The sequence below is a fragment of the Esox lucius genome, chromosome 4 (genome assembly GCF_011004845.1).
Source record: "Esox lucius isolate fEsoLuc1 chromosome 4, fEsoLuc1.pri, whole genome shotgun sequence".
In the NCBI taxonomy this organism is placed as follows: domain Eukaryota; kingdom Metazoa; phylum Chordata; class Actinopteri; order Esociformes; family Esocidae; genus Esox; species Esox lucius.
In genome coordinates this window covers 17,960,488-17,978,421 of record NC_047572.1, presented here as the reverse complement: position 1 = coordinate 17,978,421, position 17,934 = coordinate 17,960,488, and the positions used below count along the sequence as shown (strand labels likewise).

At 42.5% G+C, this 17,934-nt stretch overlaps 1 protein-coding gene across 2 annotated transcripts; it reads right to left on the bottom strand.

Annotated features, from left to right (window-relative positions):
- Positions 1 to 13,751: 13,751 nt before the first annotated feature.
- LOC105027008 lies at positions 13,752 to 15,638 on the bottom strand. Of its 2 annotated transcripts, none has more exons than XM_020045904.2 (4): positions 15,532 to 15,638; positions 15,298 to 15,393; positions 15,064 to 15,157; positions 13,752 to 14,808 (listed from the first exon to the last, which is right to left on the bottom strand). In XM_020045904.2, the coding sequence occupies exons 1-4, from the start codon at positions 15,595 to 15,597 to the stop codon at positions 13,994 to 13,996; spliced, it is 1,071 nt and encodes a 356-aa protein (XP_019901463.2). In that variant the 5' UTR covers positions 15,598 to 15,638; the 3' UTR covers positions 13,752 to 13,993. The 2 variants fall into 2 exon arrangements, with proteins under 2 accessions (XP_019901463.2, XP_019901464.2); XM_020045905.2 differs by having other exon boundaries at positions 13,752 to 14,778.
- Positions 15,639 to 17,934: the final 2,296 nt, after the last annotated feature.

The window sequence follows — 17,934 nt, the reverse complement described above, 5'->3', positions numbered from 1 at the left end:
TAGGTTGTGTAAAATTAGTCAATGACTTGCGATAAAGCAGAGAAGCATGATTGGTCTCTACAGAAATCTATGATTTTTTGTTATTTGACAATAACTTTTGTGTTGGCAGCTAAATGTCATTAATCTATAGATGTAATCGTAACTATGGTGATATTTTTTGTATCGTCTAATCTAGCTGGCTGGCTGATTAGCATTATACAGCATTTCACAAAAGTGAGTACACCCCTCACATTTTTGCAAATATTTGATTACATCTTTTCATGTGACAACACTGAGGAAATGACAATTTGCTAAAATGTGAAGTACTGAGTGTACAGCTTGTATAACAGTGTAAATTTGCTGTTCCTTCAAAAGGATCTTAAAAAAAAAAATTGTTGCTGTACATAAAGATGGCCTAGGCTAGAAGAAAATTGCCAAGACCCTAAAACTGAGCAGCAGCACAGTGGCCAAGACCATACAGCGGTTTAACAGGACAGGTTCCACTCAGAACAGGCCTCGCCATGGTTGAGTGCACGTGCTCAGCATCATATACAGAGGTTATCTTTGGGAAATGGACGTATGAGTGCAGCCAGCATTGCTGCAGAGGTTGAAGGGGTGGGGGGTCAGCCTGTCAGTGCTCAGACCATACGCCGCACACTGCATCAAATTGCTGAATACAAGCAGACTAAAGACATGGATTACTGGAACCATGTCCTGTGGTCCAATGAGACCAAGATAAACGTATTTGGTTCAGATGGTGTCAAGCGTTTGTGGCGGCAACCAGGTGAGGAGTACAAAGACAAGTGTGTCTTGCCTACAGTCAAGCATGGTGGTGGGAGTGTCATGGTCTGGGGCTGCATGAGTGCTGCCGGCACTGGAGAGCTACAGTTCATTGAGGGACCCATGAATGCCAACATGTACTGTGACATTCTGAAGCAGAGCATGATCCCCTCCATTCAGAGACTGCAGGGCAGTATTCCAACATGATAACGACCCCAAACACACCTCCAAGATGACCACTGCCTTGCTAAAAGTGATGGACTGGCCAAGCATGTCTCCCGACCTAAACCCTATTGAGCATCTGTGGGGCATCCTCAAACGGAAGGTGGAGGAGCGCAAGGTCTCTAACATCCACCAGCTCTGTGATGTCGTAATGGAGGAGTGGAAGAGGACTCCAGTGGCAACATGTGAAGCTCTGGTGAACTCCATGCTCAAGAGGGTTAATGCAGTGCTGGAAAATGATGGTGGCCACACCAAATATTGACACTTTGGGCCCAATTTGGACATATTCATTCATTTAGAGGTGTATGCACTTTTGTTTGCCAGCGGTTTAGACATTAATGGCTGTGTGTTGTGTTATTTTGTGGGGACAGCAAATGTACACTGTTATACAAGCTGTACACTCACTACTTTACATTGTAGCAAAGTGTCATTTCTTCAGTGTTGTCACATGAAAAGATATAATCAAATATTTACAAAGATGTGAGGGGTGTACTCACTTTGGTGAGATACTGTATATAATGTTTGTAAAGGGATGATGAATTCAACTTACATACCTCACCCACTTTGAATACTCAGTTTTTGCTCTATTTGGAGGGGGGTGCTGCGACTCATGACCTCAGGATTTCTGAAGTGCTAGATATGGCCTTGCTCAGGAATACCTGGCCTGAAGACTCCTAGCTGTCTCTGTCTAAGGTCCTGCTGGTTGTGCTGCAGATCTCATGATTCCTGCTGTAACTGCCCAAAGCCCATCTGGTCGTCCTTGAACAAGCAAAATATTGTTATCCCGCAAAAAAGGTCATGTACTCCTGTTATCTTCACAACATCACAGCAATCACAAAGAAGGAACACCAGTGGATGTATAAGATGGAGCCCAGGGGTGTATGATTGAGTTTGATATTGGGGTGGACACCTTTTATATTTTTCTCAAAGTGTTATTTTCTCCAAGTGTATATATTTTTCTCAAAGGGTCGGGGGGGGGGGGCAATTTACCTGCTTCTAACATGGGGGAGGGGGTGGGGGGGCGTTCCTGCGCCCTTGGTAGAGTCTATCTTCACCTATTCCATCACTGTCTGGTTTTGGTTTGTCTGCTGCGTTGGGAATCTGCCATCCTTTGTTCAGGCATTGTGCGATTCCAGGGAGAGGAAGTGTGCAGGAAAGATCGTTGCAGACCCCCCTGAACCCATCTAGCACTCAATACGCAGCTCATCTCCCTGCATCTATTCTATGTGTATGTACTCTACTGAGACTGTGAAACTGTACAGGAAATATTCTGACTCTGTTTAACAACCCAGTTGCAGTGCCCAACCCTGATTATGGATGCTATGAGCTTGAGGAGATTTTTCTAACTCATCAAAAGGCACTGATACAGAAGTTAATCAGCAGAGCTCAAAGCAGGCCTTTATTTTGCCAAAGCCTCCATGGTCTCAGATATCAAAGGCAACAAGAACCATCACAACTCAATGCTGCAAAAGGTGCTAAGAAATGTTGGCCTGAGTCACAAATTAAACTTTCTTCCCTATACAGAACACTACCTGTGACCTGGGCATATTCAGTATGAGTGAAAATAAGACATAAGGCTGAATGCATATACATTTGAAGATAAGAAGTTTCTGGCTACAAATCCAAAACATGTTGATGGTTCCAGATAGAACTCTTTTGGTAACCATCTTCTGGATTTAGGCTAGCTGGGGGTTTGAGTGATCAGATTCATGTTCTCATTCTGTCTGTTTCCAAATGGAACCTCACTCCTTTTTTCAGGGCCTACAAGAGATTGGACCACCTTAATGCACCTTCATGCATGTCTCCATAATACCCCATTGACCAAATACCAAATGGCATGAAGATGCCAGATTTGTTTTTCTAAATGAATTTATGGTAAATATTTCATTTGATTAGTGTAGAACTTATTAAGAGTTGAGATATTCTACAAGTTTACATGAACTACAGACACTTAAAGGTAAAATGTTGCTTTGTTTCAGAACAGAATCCTTGGTCACCCTGACCTCAACCATAATAATGTAAAAGGCTCTTTCTATTCAGATTTTAAACTGTCTTCCTACATCATTCTCTGCACTTGGCTTAGTTATCAAACAAACTCCTTGCAGCTGCAAGTTTTATTGGCTATTTTTTAATCTGCAAGTTGATCTCTAAATTTGTGCCAGCAAGCAAGGTCATTTTACCAATGTTATGAAATTGGAACCACGCTTCTCATTAACTAGATGGACAGAACAGTGTTTGATTAGTAACAGAAGAAAGAAATCTATTCATCTTCTCTAAAATTGGATTGATAGGGGAGATCAGCATCACATTTTGTGCTAAAAGTCAATTTATTAACGTCAGACCTGACAAATTCTCACTTTAAACATTGTTATTATGTTTAATAACTATGATTACACATTATTACATAGCATTTATCACTGGTAGCCTATTTAATTGCTTTTACTATACATAAAAAATGTGTCCTAAAATGTTCCCACCACACAGATGCAATAGCCAACTGTGCGTATGACCATGTCTTATTGCTTCAATTCTCAAAGTGCCTAGAAGAGTTAACAATGGCAGCATGTCCTCCTCCTATCCCATTCCAAACCATTCGGATTTTTTCCACACAGCATGACTAAGCAGGAAGTAGGTAATATCATTGTGAATGAAGACATACTAACTAGACTGATGAGCTCTGTTAACTTTTTGCAGGTGCCCGACCATCCTGAGAGAGTCGCTAGAATGCGATGAGACAAGGAAATCCCAGCCGAGGATGCCCCCCCCTCCCCACACACACACACACACACACACACACACTGGCTGATGCTTTGCCAGTTTTCAGCCAGATGTCAGCCAGATGCAAAGTCCAAGTTCCCTGACTGCAGTGGCACTAGGAAAGATGGCTTTAGAGCGCTGCACCACCCAAAAAACTACTTAACTTAAGGAACATGTTAAATACATGGCATTTCTCCCCCATGTGGAAAAAAGGTGAATTACAAGAACATTATGCTTCATTCAAAATCTTTTCTGCGCCATAAAATAGTGGAGGCCTGCGACATTCTTTTTCATGATTTTTTTTTGTTAATGAGAGCCTATGTCGTGGTGAAGTTCCTGGAAACGCTGGCTCTGCCTATGACGCCATAACGGGACTGATACATGGATGATATCCATATCCAACGGCAGGAAACATCCCTAGTGAGAAAACCTGAGTGTTTCTTTTACATAGACTTCCCAATACATATCTGGATTGCATTGAATTCATGTGGTGCTAATCGTATTGAACAAGGTGTGGTCTTTTTACCACAGGGTCACGTTATAACGACCTGAAGAAAATATTTCAAAAGAAGTTCTTTTGAGTTACTCTCGAGTTATGCCTATTCTATGGATGAGGGAGTCACTGACTGAATTGGTCTTTATACAGGTATGCAATGCAGCAGAATAGTCTCAGTCCCTGACACTCCGATATAGATACTCCTTACCTGCTTGGGCAGATCAAAGTCTTGGTGCACATTAGGAAAATACAGGGACTCCTTTTGAGTGCTCAAAGTGCCGCGGAGATGCTTAGCTATGCATTCCCCCTGTCAGAACCAAACAAAGCCATTTCTCTTTGGGGAGAGAGAGGCGTGTGATTTCTATGACATGCCTCACCTGTGGTGACCAATCACAATGGTAGACACAATCCTAAGCCCCGGGGGAGAGAGATGGAAGGGTTTATGTTGTCACTGCTGGAGGTTTTACATCTCACAGCTAATGTTTATTTTCACAGGGACCACCACCTCATTCCTTCAGATTGACCTATAAAGGTACTGTGTGGAATCAAAAAACACAAATACACACACAGGAATGAACATGCATCACGGTGGAAAAGCACCTTTCTCTTGGTTCCGATTTCTATTGCAGACGTGTCGGTGAGCACTGTTTTTATTTTTATTGTTGTCTTATGAACTGGTATACTCTCCAGTCTTTTCATCGACAAAAAGAAGTTGGAATATATACTGTGCATTTTATTTGGGTTATTTTGCTGATCCTCTTATCCAGAGCAGCCTACAGTAGCGAATGTATACATTTTCACACCGGACCCCTGTGGGAATTGAACTCACAATCCTGGCATTGCAAGAGCCACATTGTTACCAGTCAAGTTACATAATGAAGCCCTGCAACATGGCAGGGAATGGTTGTGCCAGGCTTGCGGGGAAAGCGAGCAGTAGCAGACCAGCCAAGCTAAATGCGGACATTATCTGCAATGTTTCATGCACCTGACTGAGGAACCAATGTCAGACTTATCAGCCACACAAAAGATGACCTCATTCAAGGACAACTCTGAGAGATGACAGCTGCAACATTGGCCTCTGTGAATGTTGACATGTAATATACTAGTTTAGAGGAAGTAGGCCTGTCAAACTGATCGTGATGTCCACTGCTTTTCAGGACAGATAAGATTAGACTACTTTGGAGAAACACTATACATTTGAGAGGGCTTTAATGCTGGGCTCACCTATCTATTTAAGAGATAAAATAAGGAGACAGGATGTTAGACAGCATTCCACGTGGCACCCGATTCACTTAATAATGAACTGATTTTGACCAGGACCCACAGAGGGACTGGATCAGATTCATGCGGTAACAAATGTACAGGTATCTTTGAGCTGAACATTATTTGCCACAAGCAATTGGGTAAAATCTATTTGGTGACATGAAAATAATGTCATAAGTTAAATCCAGTTATTGTTTGCCTTCTTTATAGATGATGTTGTGATTCCAAGCCCTCAGTTATGTAGTTGAGAACCAAATCCTCAGCACTCATTGAGGATACATTCAGAATGCTCAGTTTGGCGTCAGACATATTTGCAACTGTTGGGGAATAAATGTGTATTCTTTATTGATATACTGTAAGAAAAATGCAGAAGCATATATTTTGTACGTAGACCTGTTCTCTGACTGTAGCCGGCTATGTTGTTGATCCCAACGCTTCAGTCCTGTAAGGGCAACTAAGCAAAAGGGCAGCAGGTGGGAATATGCTGATGACAGGACTCGTTCACGTCACTTACAATCATGACACACTATCAAACAGATCTACAAATGGGCCAGACAAAGTACCACCAGGCCTCCTTCCTTACAACACAGATTCATCTATTTCAACTGATGTTGAGTCCCAAACACCATCCTATTCCCTATTTAGTACATTACATTTGACCAGAGCTCTATGGTCCCAGGGAGATGGTGCTGAATAGGGAATAGGATGCAATTTGGGACTCGACGAGCCTGAGCCCTTATAACCAAGCCTTGACTGTTGTGGGAAGATCAGAGCTTGGTGGTCCTCCCCTCATGTCCACCCCAGAGAGGAAAGGAGACTGAATAACACATGATGAGTCTTGTCTTTATCGAGATGTCATTGTTTGCACATTGGTTCACAAATGTGGAGGGATGAAAGGAAGAAAGACCCTCGTAGCTGTCACGCAAAACCTCACCTGAGACTGTGTCGGTGTGATAATATACTGGCCATTGTTGCTGGCATGATGTTTGGATTAAAACGTCAAAACAACTATTAATTCATTTGACAGACAGTTGCACTGAAAAAAAAGGCTATTAAAACACAGTTTCCATTACAGCATCAAAAGAACCACCAGGACAGCTGTATTTCAGATGACTACACAACCACATCAAAACCACAAAAGGGTTTGCATTCTCCTACCATTATTTAGATGAAACACATTACGTGTTTTAAGCTACTTCTGTCCTGTTTTTGAAACACTTTCTGTGTGTTACATTGGGCTTCTATTCAACACGTTCTGTAGGAGGGTCACTGCTCATGGTGGGGAACTGGGTGACTGAATGGTGGGGAACTGGGTGACTGAATGGTGGGGAACTGGGTGACTGAATGGTGGGGAACAGGAATGATATGAATGAAAAGCGTCTCTGCTTCCACTTCACCCATGATGCCTGGTCCTGGGGGAGGGGGGGGGGGGGGGGCTCAGGTCCCAGCTCTAAACCCATTCACACACAGAAGAGCCATTCTACAGGTAGTCAGTAGTGCACAAACAATAAATGTCTGTGTCCTCACGCACCTCATCTTGTCTGTGTCCTCACGCACCTCATCTTGCCTGTGTCCTCACGCACCTCATCTTGTCTGTGTCCTCACGCACCTCATCTTGCCTGTGTCCTCACGCACCTCATCTTGCCTGTGTCCTCACGCACCTCATCTTGTCTGTGTCCTCACGCACCTCATCTTGCCTGTGTCCTCACGCACCTCATCTTGTCTGTGTCCTCACGCACCTCATCTTGTCTGTGTCCTCACGCACCTCATCTTGTCTGTGTCCTCACGCACCTCATCTTGTCTGTGTCCTCACGCACCTCATCTTGTCTGTGTCCTCACGCACCTCATCTTGCCTGTGTCCTCACGCACCTCATCTTGCCTGTGTCCTCACGCACCTCATCTTGTGATCTGGCTTCATACAACACAATAAAGAAAAAGATATACACAGTGCCTTGCACTGTATTCAAACAACTGACTTTTATCAAATAAAAATTCTACAAAAGAAATGCTGTGTTTTCCCAAAGCATTTTATATTTTGACACAAAGCTTTATTTTGCGTTAATCTTTCACTTAATGTTTCATGGATATTTAGAGATTTTTCGTTGTATTAAGCAACTTATTGTGTTGTGATGTTTTACGGGTCATGATTAACGGATATCAAAACCATCTGGCAAATATTGCAAGCCGTTTCAGAATGTATTCCTTGAACTGACTATAGATTATTTAAAAGTTATTTATAAGTTATTAATTTGTTAATATTACATATTTCAGTTTTACTAGTGAAGGTTGATGTGATGGTGAAGGAGGGGCTTGTGCAGATCCAAGCCAGAGAGTCAGTGCTGTTTTATCAAAATGTATGATTGCCTCACAAATGACACCCTATTTCCAATTGTAGGGGACTACTTTTCTCCAGGGGCACTTAGGAGGACAAAAATAGACGAAGTGTATAATGATCCACTTTTCTCCAACTCCATCTTTCTGTGGAGTCACAAGTGTCAGAAAAGGTATGCCTTTTTCCATGTTGCAATGCCAATGTCTATAAATAGGTATTAAGATTTAGGTTACATGAATAAAGGCTAGATAAGCTGTCAACTGATAGTTCATTTCTGGTGTGTATTGCCCTCAAGGCAAAGTTTTCATTATTTTGACTGTGGTTATAATAAAATCAGTGCATGAAAAAGTCTCAATAAATTTTACAGATACAACCAAAATTGAAAAAGTTGGAAAAAATAGTGCTCTTATAATAATGCTCTTATTTCGAAATGCGGTTTCAGATACTGAAGTCCACAGCATTTGTGGAATTCTTAACAGGGAGAGATAAGGACAGACTATTCTATTTGTTAGACCAAGGGGCCCCTTAAGGTCCCAAAGAATCTGTGTCCGAACAAACTTTCACTGGCACTCCAACATTTTCTCAGCGGTATGAAGTTACATGCAGAAAAAGATACTTCTGCATCACATAACATCACATATATTTTACTCCGGTGTTCCTGGCCCTATCACATCCTAAATCTAGTCCCCCAAAAAAAGGACAGAACTCACTGAATCCCATAGAATAAGAATAACTATTTTTAGATGACCTATGAATCAATCACTATTTTTAACAGCAGCTACTGCTTAGTAGGTTGACATCTGACCTTCTAAGTTCTTCCTGATTTTAGAGGGAGCAGTGTGTGCTGAACTACATCACCAGGATTACAAGCGTTTCGGAGTAGGAGTTGTAACCCGCAGGGGCTGCGGGCTAGCAGGGTCACAGCCCACCCATGGGGGTAAAATAAGGGGAGGGGGGCAGGGTCATCAGGGGCCTGGAGAAGAATTAATGCTCAGAGACTGCAGGTATCAACCAATGCACTGACCAAAGAGACAGACAGACGGAGTGCAGACTGGCAACTGTTAAGTCGTTTTAACTAGGTTAATACATGTTCTTTCAGAATAAGAGCATCTCTTATGGAATCACATTTTGGAGAGCATCAGCAAAATGACTGTCTGCAAGGTGATTTAGCATACCTTATTTGCACTGACTGATGTTGCAATGAATTAAGGGGGTCTCTATAAAAGGTTGTCATTGTTCATCATCTCCTGGCTGCAAATAACTTAGTAAAAAATGAAGAGAAAGGAAGTATAACCAGTGGATCTTTATGATAACAGGGCCCTGAAAGAGGACACCACTGATGCATGAGTGAAAAGCACCTTATGTCAAACGTAATTGTCGTGTCCTGAAAAACAAGCCAGCCAGCGATGTCTGATTTGATTCCCTCCTGTTTGGCTCAAGTTACTTCCTGCCTAGCTTTTGAGATGTTGCCTTGACAATGACCTTCTGGGTAGGTCTTGGGATGCTCTGATACGCCCACCCTTTCTAGCCAAGACTAGAATTTAATGACCCTTTATTTTCCTGTCTCTTGGTTTCTTTTCTTCATTTCACAGACAGAAACTCGAGCGAAATGTTGTAACAAAAAAGCACTATAGAAAATGATTTACAACCTACCATAATATTATAGGAAATGGTTGACTTTAGTGACCTTTTTACGATTCAAGATTAGAGTCATTTATGTCACAGTCCAAAGGATATATAACGTGGTCACACAATCTGACACTGTCTGTGAATGTTTCCCAAAGTAGTGCTCAATATAGAGAAGAAGGTGCCATTTAAGAAATCCAGTTTCTCGAGAATGTGTTATCTGACCAATCCCATCTAGATAAGGTCTTTAGATATTCAACTTCACTGGCCTGTGAGGAAGACACCTCTCTCAGAGAACATGTCAATCCTCAAGAATGTAGATCTGTCGCTACCCACAACTAAATACCATTTTTCCTCTCTTTCATTTTGTTTTTTTCCCTCTCTCTCTTTCTCCTCACAAGAGTCTTTGAAGTAAATAGCGAATGGATCCCCGACTGTAGCAAATTACCTGAAGACTGAAACATTTTTGACATAAGTCCTGAGAGATGGGGAGAGCCACTTTTCCTGGCGGCCCCTTTGGCCGTATTTAATCTGGGGCTGTGGGAGACAGCGGTGCTGACAGAGTGATGGGACAGCTGGACACGCTTCCAGGGCAACAGTGACTGACAAACTCAGAGCTAGAAGCAGGGCCACTGCAGACACTGCCCTGACCGGAGCAGGGCCACGTGGCTACAGGTAGGAACAGGCCAGTGTTGAAGCTATGAGCCGGGCCAGTGTTGAAGCTATAAACCGGGCCAGTGTTGAAGCTATAAACCGGGCCAGTGTTGAAGGTAGGAGCTGGGCCAGTGTTGAAGATATGAGCTGGGCCAGTGTTGAAGGTAGGAGCTGGGCCAGTGTTGAAGGTAGGAGCAGGCCAGTGTTAAAGGTAGGAGCAGGGCCAGTGTTGAGGCTATGAGCAGGGCCAGTGTGGAAGGTAGGAGCAGGGCCAGTGTGGAAGGTAAGGGCAGGGCCAGTGTTGAGTCTTGGATCAGGGCCAGTGTTGAAGTTAGGGGCAGGGCCAGTGTTGAAGGCAGGAGCAGGCCAGTGTTGAAGGTAGGAGTAGGCCATAGTTGGATCTTGGATCAGGGCCAGTGTTGAAGGTAGGAGCAGGGCCAGTGTTGAAGGTAGGAGCTTGGCCAGTGTTGGATCTTGGATTAGGGCCAGTGTTGAAGGTAGGAGCAGGCCAGTGTTGTAGGTAGGAGCAGGGCCAGTGTTGGATTTTGGATCAGGGCCAGTGTTGAAGGTAGGAGCAGGCCAGTGTTGAAGGTAGGAGCAGGGCCAGTGTTGAATCTTGGATCAGGGCCAGTGTTGGTGTTAGGAGCAAGGCCAGTGTTGGATGTTTCTTAGCCGAAGGCCATCACCCTTTATATAAAACTAGATAATCAAACTGATCATTCCAACGTGGGTTCTCTCTCCTTTTTTTTCTTTCTACATCCAGTCAGCCCCTTTAGTGTAATGTTGGCACAGAACGTTAGTTCTTTTCTGTCAGGTAGATAATCCGTTGGTGTTGCACTTAAACACAAACTGATTTGTACTTCTGGAATGAGGAAACGAAAACGGAAATGTCAGTTCAATTCAATCCAGTTTTGGCAGCCTAACGAGGACCCTTGAATGATTCATTTAAATCTATAAAAACCAGACCAGCATCCCAAACGGAACCCTATGCCGTATACAGCAACTACACAAGGAGTACGATGCCATTTCTAAAATACACCTAGTTTACATAGCAGTAATAAGTGCTATTGAACATGACTAAATCATTGGTATTCAGTTGAGTGAATTCCCCTGGTCGTGACATCTCACACCCAGCCCTCAAAACCTTGGCAGGACTGGAACACTGCTGCAGGGGGAAAAGGGGCAGGGGGTTTTATCTGACTGTTCTTACGGGCTAACACACTTCCTGTGTTGCTGAATGAAACACCACCTGAATTGAAACACAGGGCAATACATACGACGTGTGTTCTTCTTGACGTGAGACAAATTACCAGAGAGTTATCACAGAATCCACACAAAGACAATCCATGGGCGATGTGCGTATGAAGGTGTGTGGGTGGGTGTGTGGGTGGGTGGGTTGGGGGGGTAGGTGGGTGTGTGTGTGTGTGTCTCCTCATCCTGTGTGTTTTTTCTACATTTCTCCACTGGTTGTTTGGGACTAATCAGGAATGCATGGGGTGCATTCATGGCTAACAAAACAATGATTACAGAGGGTAACAGGATCAGTGCTAATCAGCATACCCAGAAGAAAATGCCAGAAAGATTTCAAGCATTGTCAGGTAATTTTCCTGAGGTGATCTCTTTCCCTTTTAATTATGAGCAATGTGGTGGTAGAATATACTCTTGAGCTGGCGTGCCATGGCCTTTCTCCTTACTTTCCTTATATCGGGAATAATCAAAATCTGCAGAAGGTCTGTGTGGAAAGTCAGCCTCATGCTGATGTTCCTGTCTCCCATCTCATGTCTCTGACAATGAACAATGGCGACCTCATAACTAATGGCACTGGTACAGAGAAAGCCTCTTCAATGAGGGAAGAGGAGGGAGGCAAGAGGAGGGAGGGAGGGAGGGAGGGAAAAATAACCATTATCCAAAGACATGTTCTATCATGTCAGAAATTCTGTTTTCCCTAGCCAAATCCCTTAGTACCTTGCACAGAAAATATTCAGACCATGTAATAGAGATGTGAACGGCAGATTAGGAGAAGAGTGAGCATTTATCTGAGGAGACAGAGAGAGAGAAAATAATGATGCTTGACTGAAGCATCTTAGGCTAATCACTGGGCTAGTAGAAAAGCCAGGAACAATGTGGTGCTCTGAACTGACAGGGTCTCACACTACTGTTATTTCTGGGCTGATGGCACCCTCTGCTGACAAAGTGTTTAATAGACACTACCCTGAAGACGCATGGGAATGACTGCAGTATCCAATCAAGACGCTAAGCGGGAGTGTGCCTCAAGTTACCTCATGCATACCTACAGTGTACTGAAGCATTTACTTTGCAGTTGTTGTAAATTTGAAAGCCATTCCTATTGCCTTCAGAAGTAGAAATACATATAATTCACCAGTTATGTATTCATATGTCCCTCATAAAAGTATATTAATCAATACATCTATCCCTGTAATCATTACTTTTTTTCAAGTACAATTAAATATTTTTACAATACTGTGTTATTTCATGGCACATGGTTAGGTACTGTATTAATTAATGCTGACACTGGTTGAAAACTGTGTGAACACTAATTCCATTCTCCTGGTTATAGATTCAGTCTCAGATGTTTGCGGTCAGCTAAATAATTATACATACCTCCCGTTTTGAGCTGGCCATGTAATATGTAATTTATATGTGCATATAAGTACAACTCAGATACAATCACTGTCATTCCTCAGTCATGAAATTACAAGTCTGAAAGCAAGAGGTTTTGATGACACCGGGCACCACAGCACCACATTTACAAGTGGTCAAATAAAAACGGACCGCAACATAAAATGTACGGAAATTTTACAAATTAATGAACTGTGATGCTTTAAATAATAAGATTCCAGCACCATAGCACCCTGCTTCTCACTGCTGGTTTGCTGCTGAGGCTAAGAAATCCTGGTGCTGGTCTGCCCTGGTGGGAGATCAGATGCTGCTGGGCGTGCCTCTCACTGTGATGCCAGTGAAGGGCCCTTTTCATTCTGGTCCAAATATCAAATTGGTTTTGAATCTTTCAGCTGGGACTTTGAAGGAATGTCCTGACTCTGTAGTCACTTAAGATCTCATGGCACTGGTCGTTAGAGTAGGGGGTGTTAACCTCTGTGTACTGTAGCAGGATCTGGCTGAGTGGGGGGGAAATATTAAATTAACATGACAGTTTACAAATTGAGAAAAAGGTTAGTTTGAACGTCTTTCCTGTGCCAAGTCAACCTCGAGAAAACAAAGCAATAACGCATGCCTGTGGTGTATGGCCAGTAAACCAGGAGCTAATGTCTGTGCTTATACACAATGTATAGCACAGTGCTCACATACAGCACTTAACCACTATTATTGGAAATCAGAAACCCTCAAATGCCTTATGGTTATGATGAACTGTTTACCAACATATCTAGTAAAATGTGAGTTCATTCAGTCATGCCTGTGAAACATAGTATAATACAATGGCGACCAGCGCTCAGGGCCCAAACCACCAGATTTATTTAAGTAATTTACTTGTCAATATTTTGCCTGTAAAGAATCGCTTTAGGCCTGCCTACACAGGCACAAACTGAGGACAGGACAACACAAGAAACAGTATTCACAAAACCATCAGAAAGAAAAAATATATCAGTTGAGTTATGCGTCAGTTCATTTTATTATCTAACAATGTGTTTACAAGACAAAAACAAAAATAATATTTATATATGTATGTATTCATTTATACACAGTATATACAATCCATATTTACAGGTCTTAAGTAAAAAGTGAAAGAGAGAGGTAATATCCTCTGATACACAATATCAGGGAAAGGATTATGAACGTCACCTGTTCCTTTCCCTCCTGTTTATTGTTTAATAGTCCTTCTGTATAAATGGTGCACACCTGGCTTTCTACCAGGGTCTCCAGTGTCTGGAGCTGGCAAATAACTCTCGCCTTGTGGCAGGCACAGAGGACCAGGGACAGGTCAGGAGGGGGGAGGGGTGTAGAGGGGGTGTCAAGAGAGGGAGGGGAGGTGAAAAGCTAACAGGAGGGATATAATGCAGCGACAAGGACCCAGAGCAGAAGGGTTCGATGGGTAGAGGTGACAAGCTAGGAGAGAAGTGACAGGGAAAAGAGGGAATGCTGGGAGGGGTGGTGAGAGCCAAAGAACCAGCCATGCAGGGGGGAAGGGGTGGGGAATGGTACTCCGGGGGGGAATTGTATGAGAGGCCATCGGGTTGGCTGGAAGAACGGAGCGTGGCGGAAAAAGTGGATTTGCATTTGCAAAAAAGAGCCTTCAGTGTGTAGGGATTACCACATCCCACTCTCACAGGCTCCCCGTCTGCCCAATGAACAGTCTCCTTCATACCCGACCTCAGAGCGAAGTCTGTTGTTGGGGAGGAAGAGCACCGCCGCTCACCGGTGCTAGGGGTTTGGTTGCAGTTGGACGGACACATGCCCATACTGTTGTTGGTTGCTGGATCTTCCTGGTTGTTTATGTAGCTCTTCAGCCCTCTGGTGAGGCCCTCTCTCTCCAGTGGGACACTGCTGGCCGTAAGGTTGCCCAGGTGAGGAACACGATGCTGGAAGCCTGCGGTGCAGATGACAGGGTGAGGAGGCCAGGAATAGGCTGATGCTGGGGGGCTGCGGGCATCTGCCATGGACACCTCACTCCGAATACACTGCTCCATCTCCCCTGGATAACACACATCCTGACATGAACAATCTAAAAGTATTAGAAAACAGAAATAGAAAGAGTAAGTAAGGGGTGGTAAAGAGAAACACATTGCAAAGTACTATAGGTGCATAATGTGTGTAAGTCATCTGGGTAAGATTGTCAGGTTTACTACCAAAAAACAAAGCACTGCCAATGACACAAAGAACAAGGAGTGGAAAGGTATCCAATATGTTGGTACTCATGCTGATTAGTGCAGATTATTTCATTTTATTATCAAGCAGGCATAGAAACAACTAGACTCACCTTTGCTCATGCTTCGTTTTTCTGTCATTTCTTGAAGAAATTCTACAGTCAGGTCTAAGATCGCGGCTTTCTCCAGTTTGGAGTTCCGCAAACGCTGAATGATTACAATTTATACATTTGTTAGACTAATTAAGGAAAAAAGTATTGATTCCAAAATCCGTTGGGTGGCGCTGTAGTTCATTTACTAACAGAGTAAATGCCAGATGATTTGCAGTAATTGGACTGGAAACTCACCGAATCTGATGTGTAGTTCAGCAACAAATTCCTCAACTCGCTGAGACTTATGTTCATTCTGTCTCGTCTTTTCTTCTCAATTACAGGTTTTAAGCTCTGCGTCGCGACAAGAGGAGGGAGAGGCGTCAGTTCTTTATTATTCTATGTACTTGGCAATGCATTTCTCATGCATCAGAAAACAGCAACAGTAAACAACATGAGAGTTTAAAAATACAGGTTTATAAGCCTACTCACCTTTTTCATAATTTCGATGTTATTTGGGTTTTCATTTAGAATTTTCTTCTTTGTAGCTGTTCTCATTATTATAGCAGTAATTCCAGACGAAGATAATACGGACCACAGTCTCCTTCAGTTGGTGCATCCAAATGGGGTTGGAAGTGGTGCACCAGTTTATATATGACAGAGTCGACACAGATTGGTGTAGAGGTGACAGTGACGCAATTGGCAAGTACAAAATAATTGTAATTGTAGAAAGATTAAGATTGGTGAGAAGCCACTCATGCGCAAATCCATTATTTCAGAGCTCTCGCTAAAGAGCAAAGAATATGTCATGCAATTTCCATTGATAAAGACAATTTCGTTTTGGCTGGGTTTTCTAAAACAAATGTCATTAAATAACGGAGTATTATCAATGGACGGAGTATTATCATTATATAATGCTAATGAAGCAACGAAGGAAAAAAACAAATTATTTTGTTAAACCACATTTATTGCGATTTAGTTGGTTGTTTAAACAGAATGTGCTTTCTTCAAATGTTATTTATTGTCTGTGGGTCTGGCACCGTGAGAGTGTGCCTATGGGAAAGGGCATGTTCTCATGAGAATAGACACGAAGTGACAAAACCAGTGAAACGTTTTTTATGACGTGAGATAGATCGGCACACTGAGCGAAGTGTCACTAGTTACAGGCCACGTGAAAACAGGACTTTCCAGGAGCAAAGATGGCGAATACATTATACAAGTGTCACTAATAACAACAGGCCTGTAAACATTAAAGCCACTACAAACAGAAACTGGTTCAATAAACTTTGATTCCGTCTTTTAAAAAATGCAACAAAAAACGAGTTGAATGAAAAGGCTTAGGTTGGGCATTTTTTCACCACACGTTTAACCTATACACTGACATGATACACGTACAATGATTAATTGTTGAATTTACATTATTTGTCAAATAAATCAACAGTAGCAACATTTAAACTGTACTTCGAACTGCCCTGTTTACAGTGTGTAAGGTAATGTGTTATAATAGGCTAACCTTTATATACTTCCAAGTGTATTTTGAAGGCTATACGCATAAAATGATGTGTTAAAAAAAGGAAAGAACAAAAAATTCCCTAATGAAGCATAGAGTGATGGTGTGTGTCTGTGTGTGTCTTGGGGAGGGGTAATGGGGTGTTAAGATAAAGGTTGCACCCATGTCTTAAGCGTGCGCTTGTGTATTTGCCAAGGTGTGAGGGTGCGTGGGTGTCATGGGCCGTCTTTTGGCAGAAGTGTGCCTCTTTCACACACAGTCCCAACAATTACAGTTTCGGGATTACAGTGAGATGAATCAATTATTGGATATATTATGTTGAATATTTCATTTTAAGACGGTATGCCTATGCCTATAGAGGCATTAGAAGAACTCGAGGTTCTCCATATGTTTTAACATACAGTGCAGACCTAGTCTTGTTTCTTCTTTCCTGCAGGGCTGACGCGCCTGACGGGTTTCTATATTGGCTGGGACTTTCTCCATGCGGCTAACGGTCCGAGATACTTTATTAAAGGCCAGATGTCACTAATTGCGTTCCTTCAGTGGTGCAGGCAGGCGTGTGTGTCCGTCACTCCGGCTTATTTATGGGGCGGATCCACGTGCCTTGAAGTTTTGATACCACTTTCGTTTCCTTTGTAGGGCATGGTGCGCACTGAGTAGAAATTATTAATATTTTGTATCATTATTATTTTAACATATTACGAATAAAGGAATAACTTTAAGATTTGCTACGTACAAACAGGGTATTGATGTAGAAAAATGCCAACTGCATTCTTTAAAATGTTTTCCATTTCACGTTAATGGATACTTGGTTGTTGTCTATATATTATTGTAAGTTTGGTTGACTTAGTAGTACGCAATATTAAGCTATTCCAATTTAAACACACTACAACCGAGACCTATCACGCGTAAACACACAGAAAAACAGAATATTTTCTCAGAGCACTCACAAGTGACTAAGCCATAAGAAAGCTTCTTTCTCTTTTTCTGAACGGAACTATCAGCGCGGCTTTAAATCTAGTTAATCTCTACGGGATGTCCGTGATCCGATCATTCCGTTGTTATCTCCACATATCCCCATTATAATGGGGGGGATAAGAGCCAGGGTCACAAATGTTAGGGAACTCTGTGAAACTCTAGGTTTGACTAAGTTATTTTGTATTATTGCCTAGAACACACATATGTCTACTAAAGGTATATTCCCCATCATATAACGCCAAGCTGCCTACAGCCCAGTGATGTCAAATGAAATAAAGCAACAATCACATTATTGGAGGTATATACCTCCAATAATTTGGGTGTTGTGGTGAATTGGTGAATACATTTTTATTGTTGCTTTATATATATATATGCCCACAGTGTAGCGAAGAGGTACAGTAAACAAA

Coding starts and splice junctions, on each gene's coding strand:
- LOC105027008 (XM_020045904.2), bottom strand. CDS start 15,597: ATGAGAACAGCTACAAAGAAGAAAATTCTAAATGAAAACCCAAATAAC. Junction 15,158..15,297: donor TGAACTACACATCAGATTCG/GTGAGTTTCCAG, acceptor GTAATCATTCAG/CGTTTGCGGAACTCCAAACT. Junction 14,809..15,063: donor AAAACGAAGCATGAGCAAAG/GTGAGTCTAGTT, acceptor TAATACTTTTAG/ATTGTTCATGTCAGGATGTG.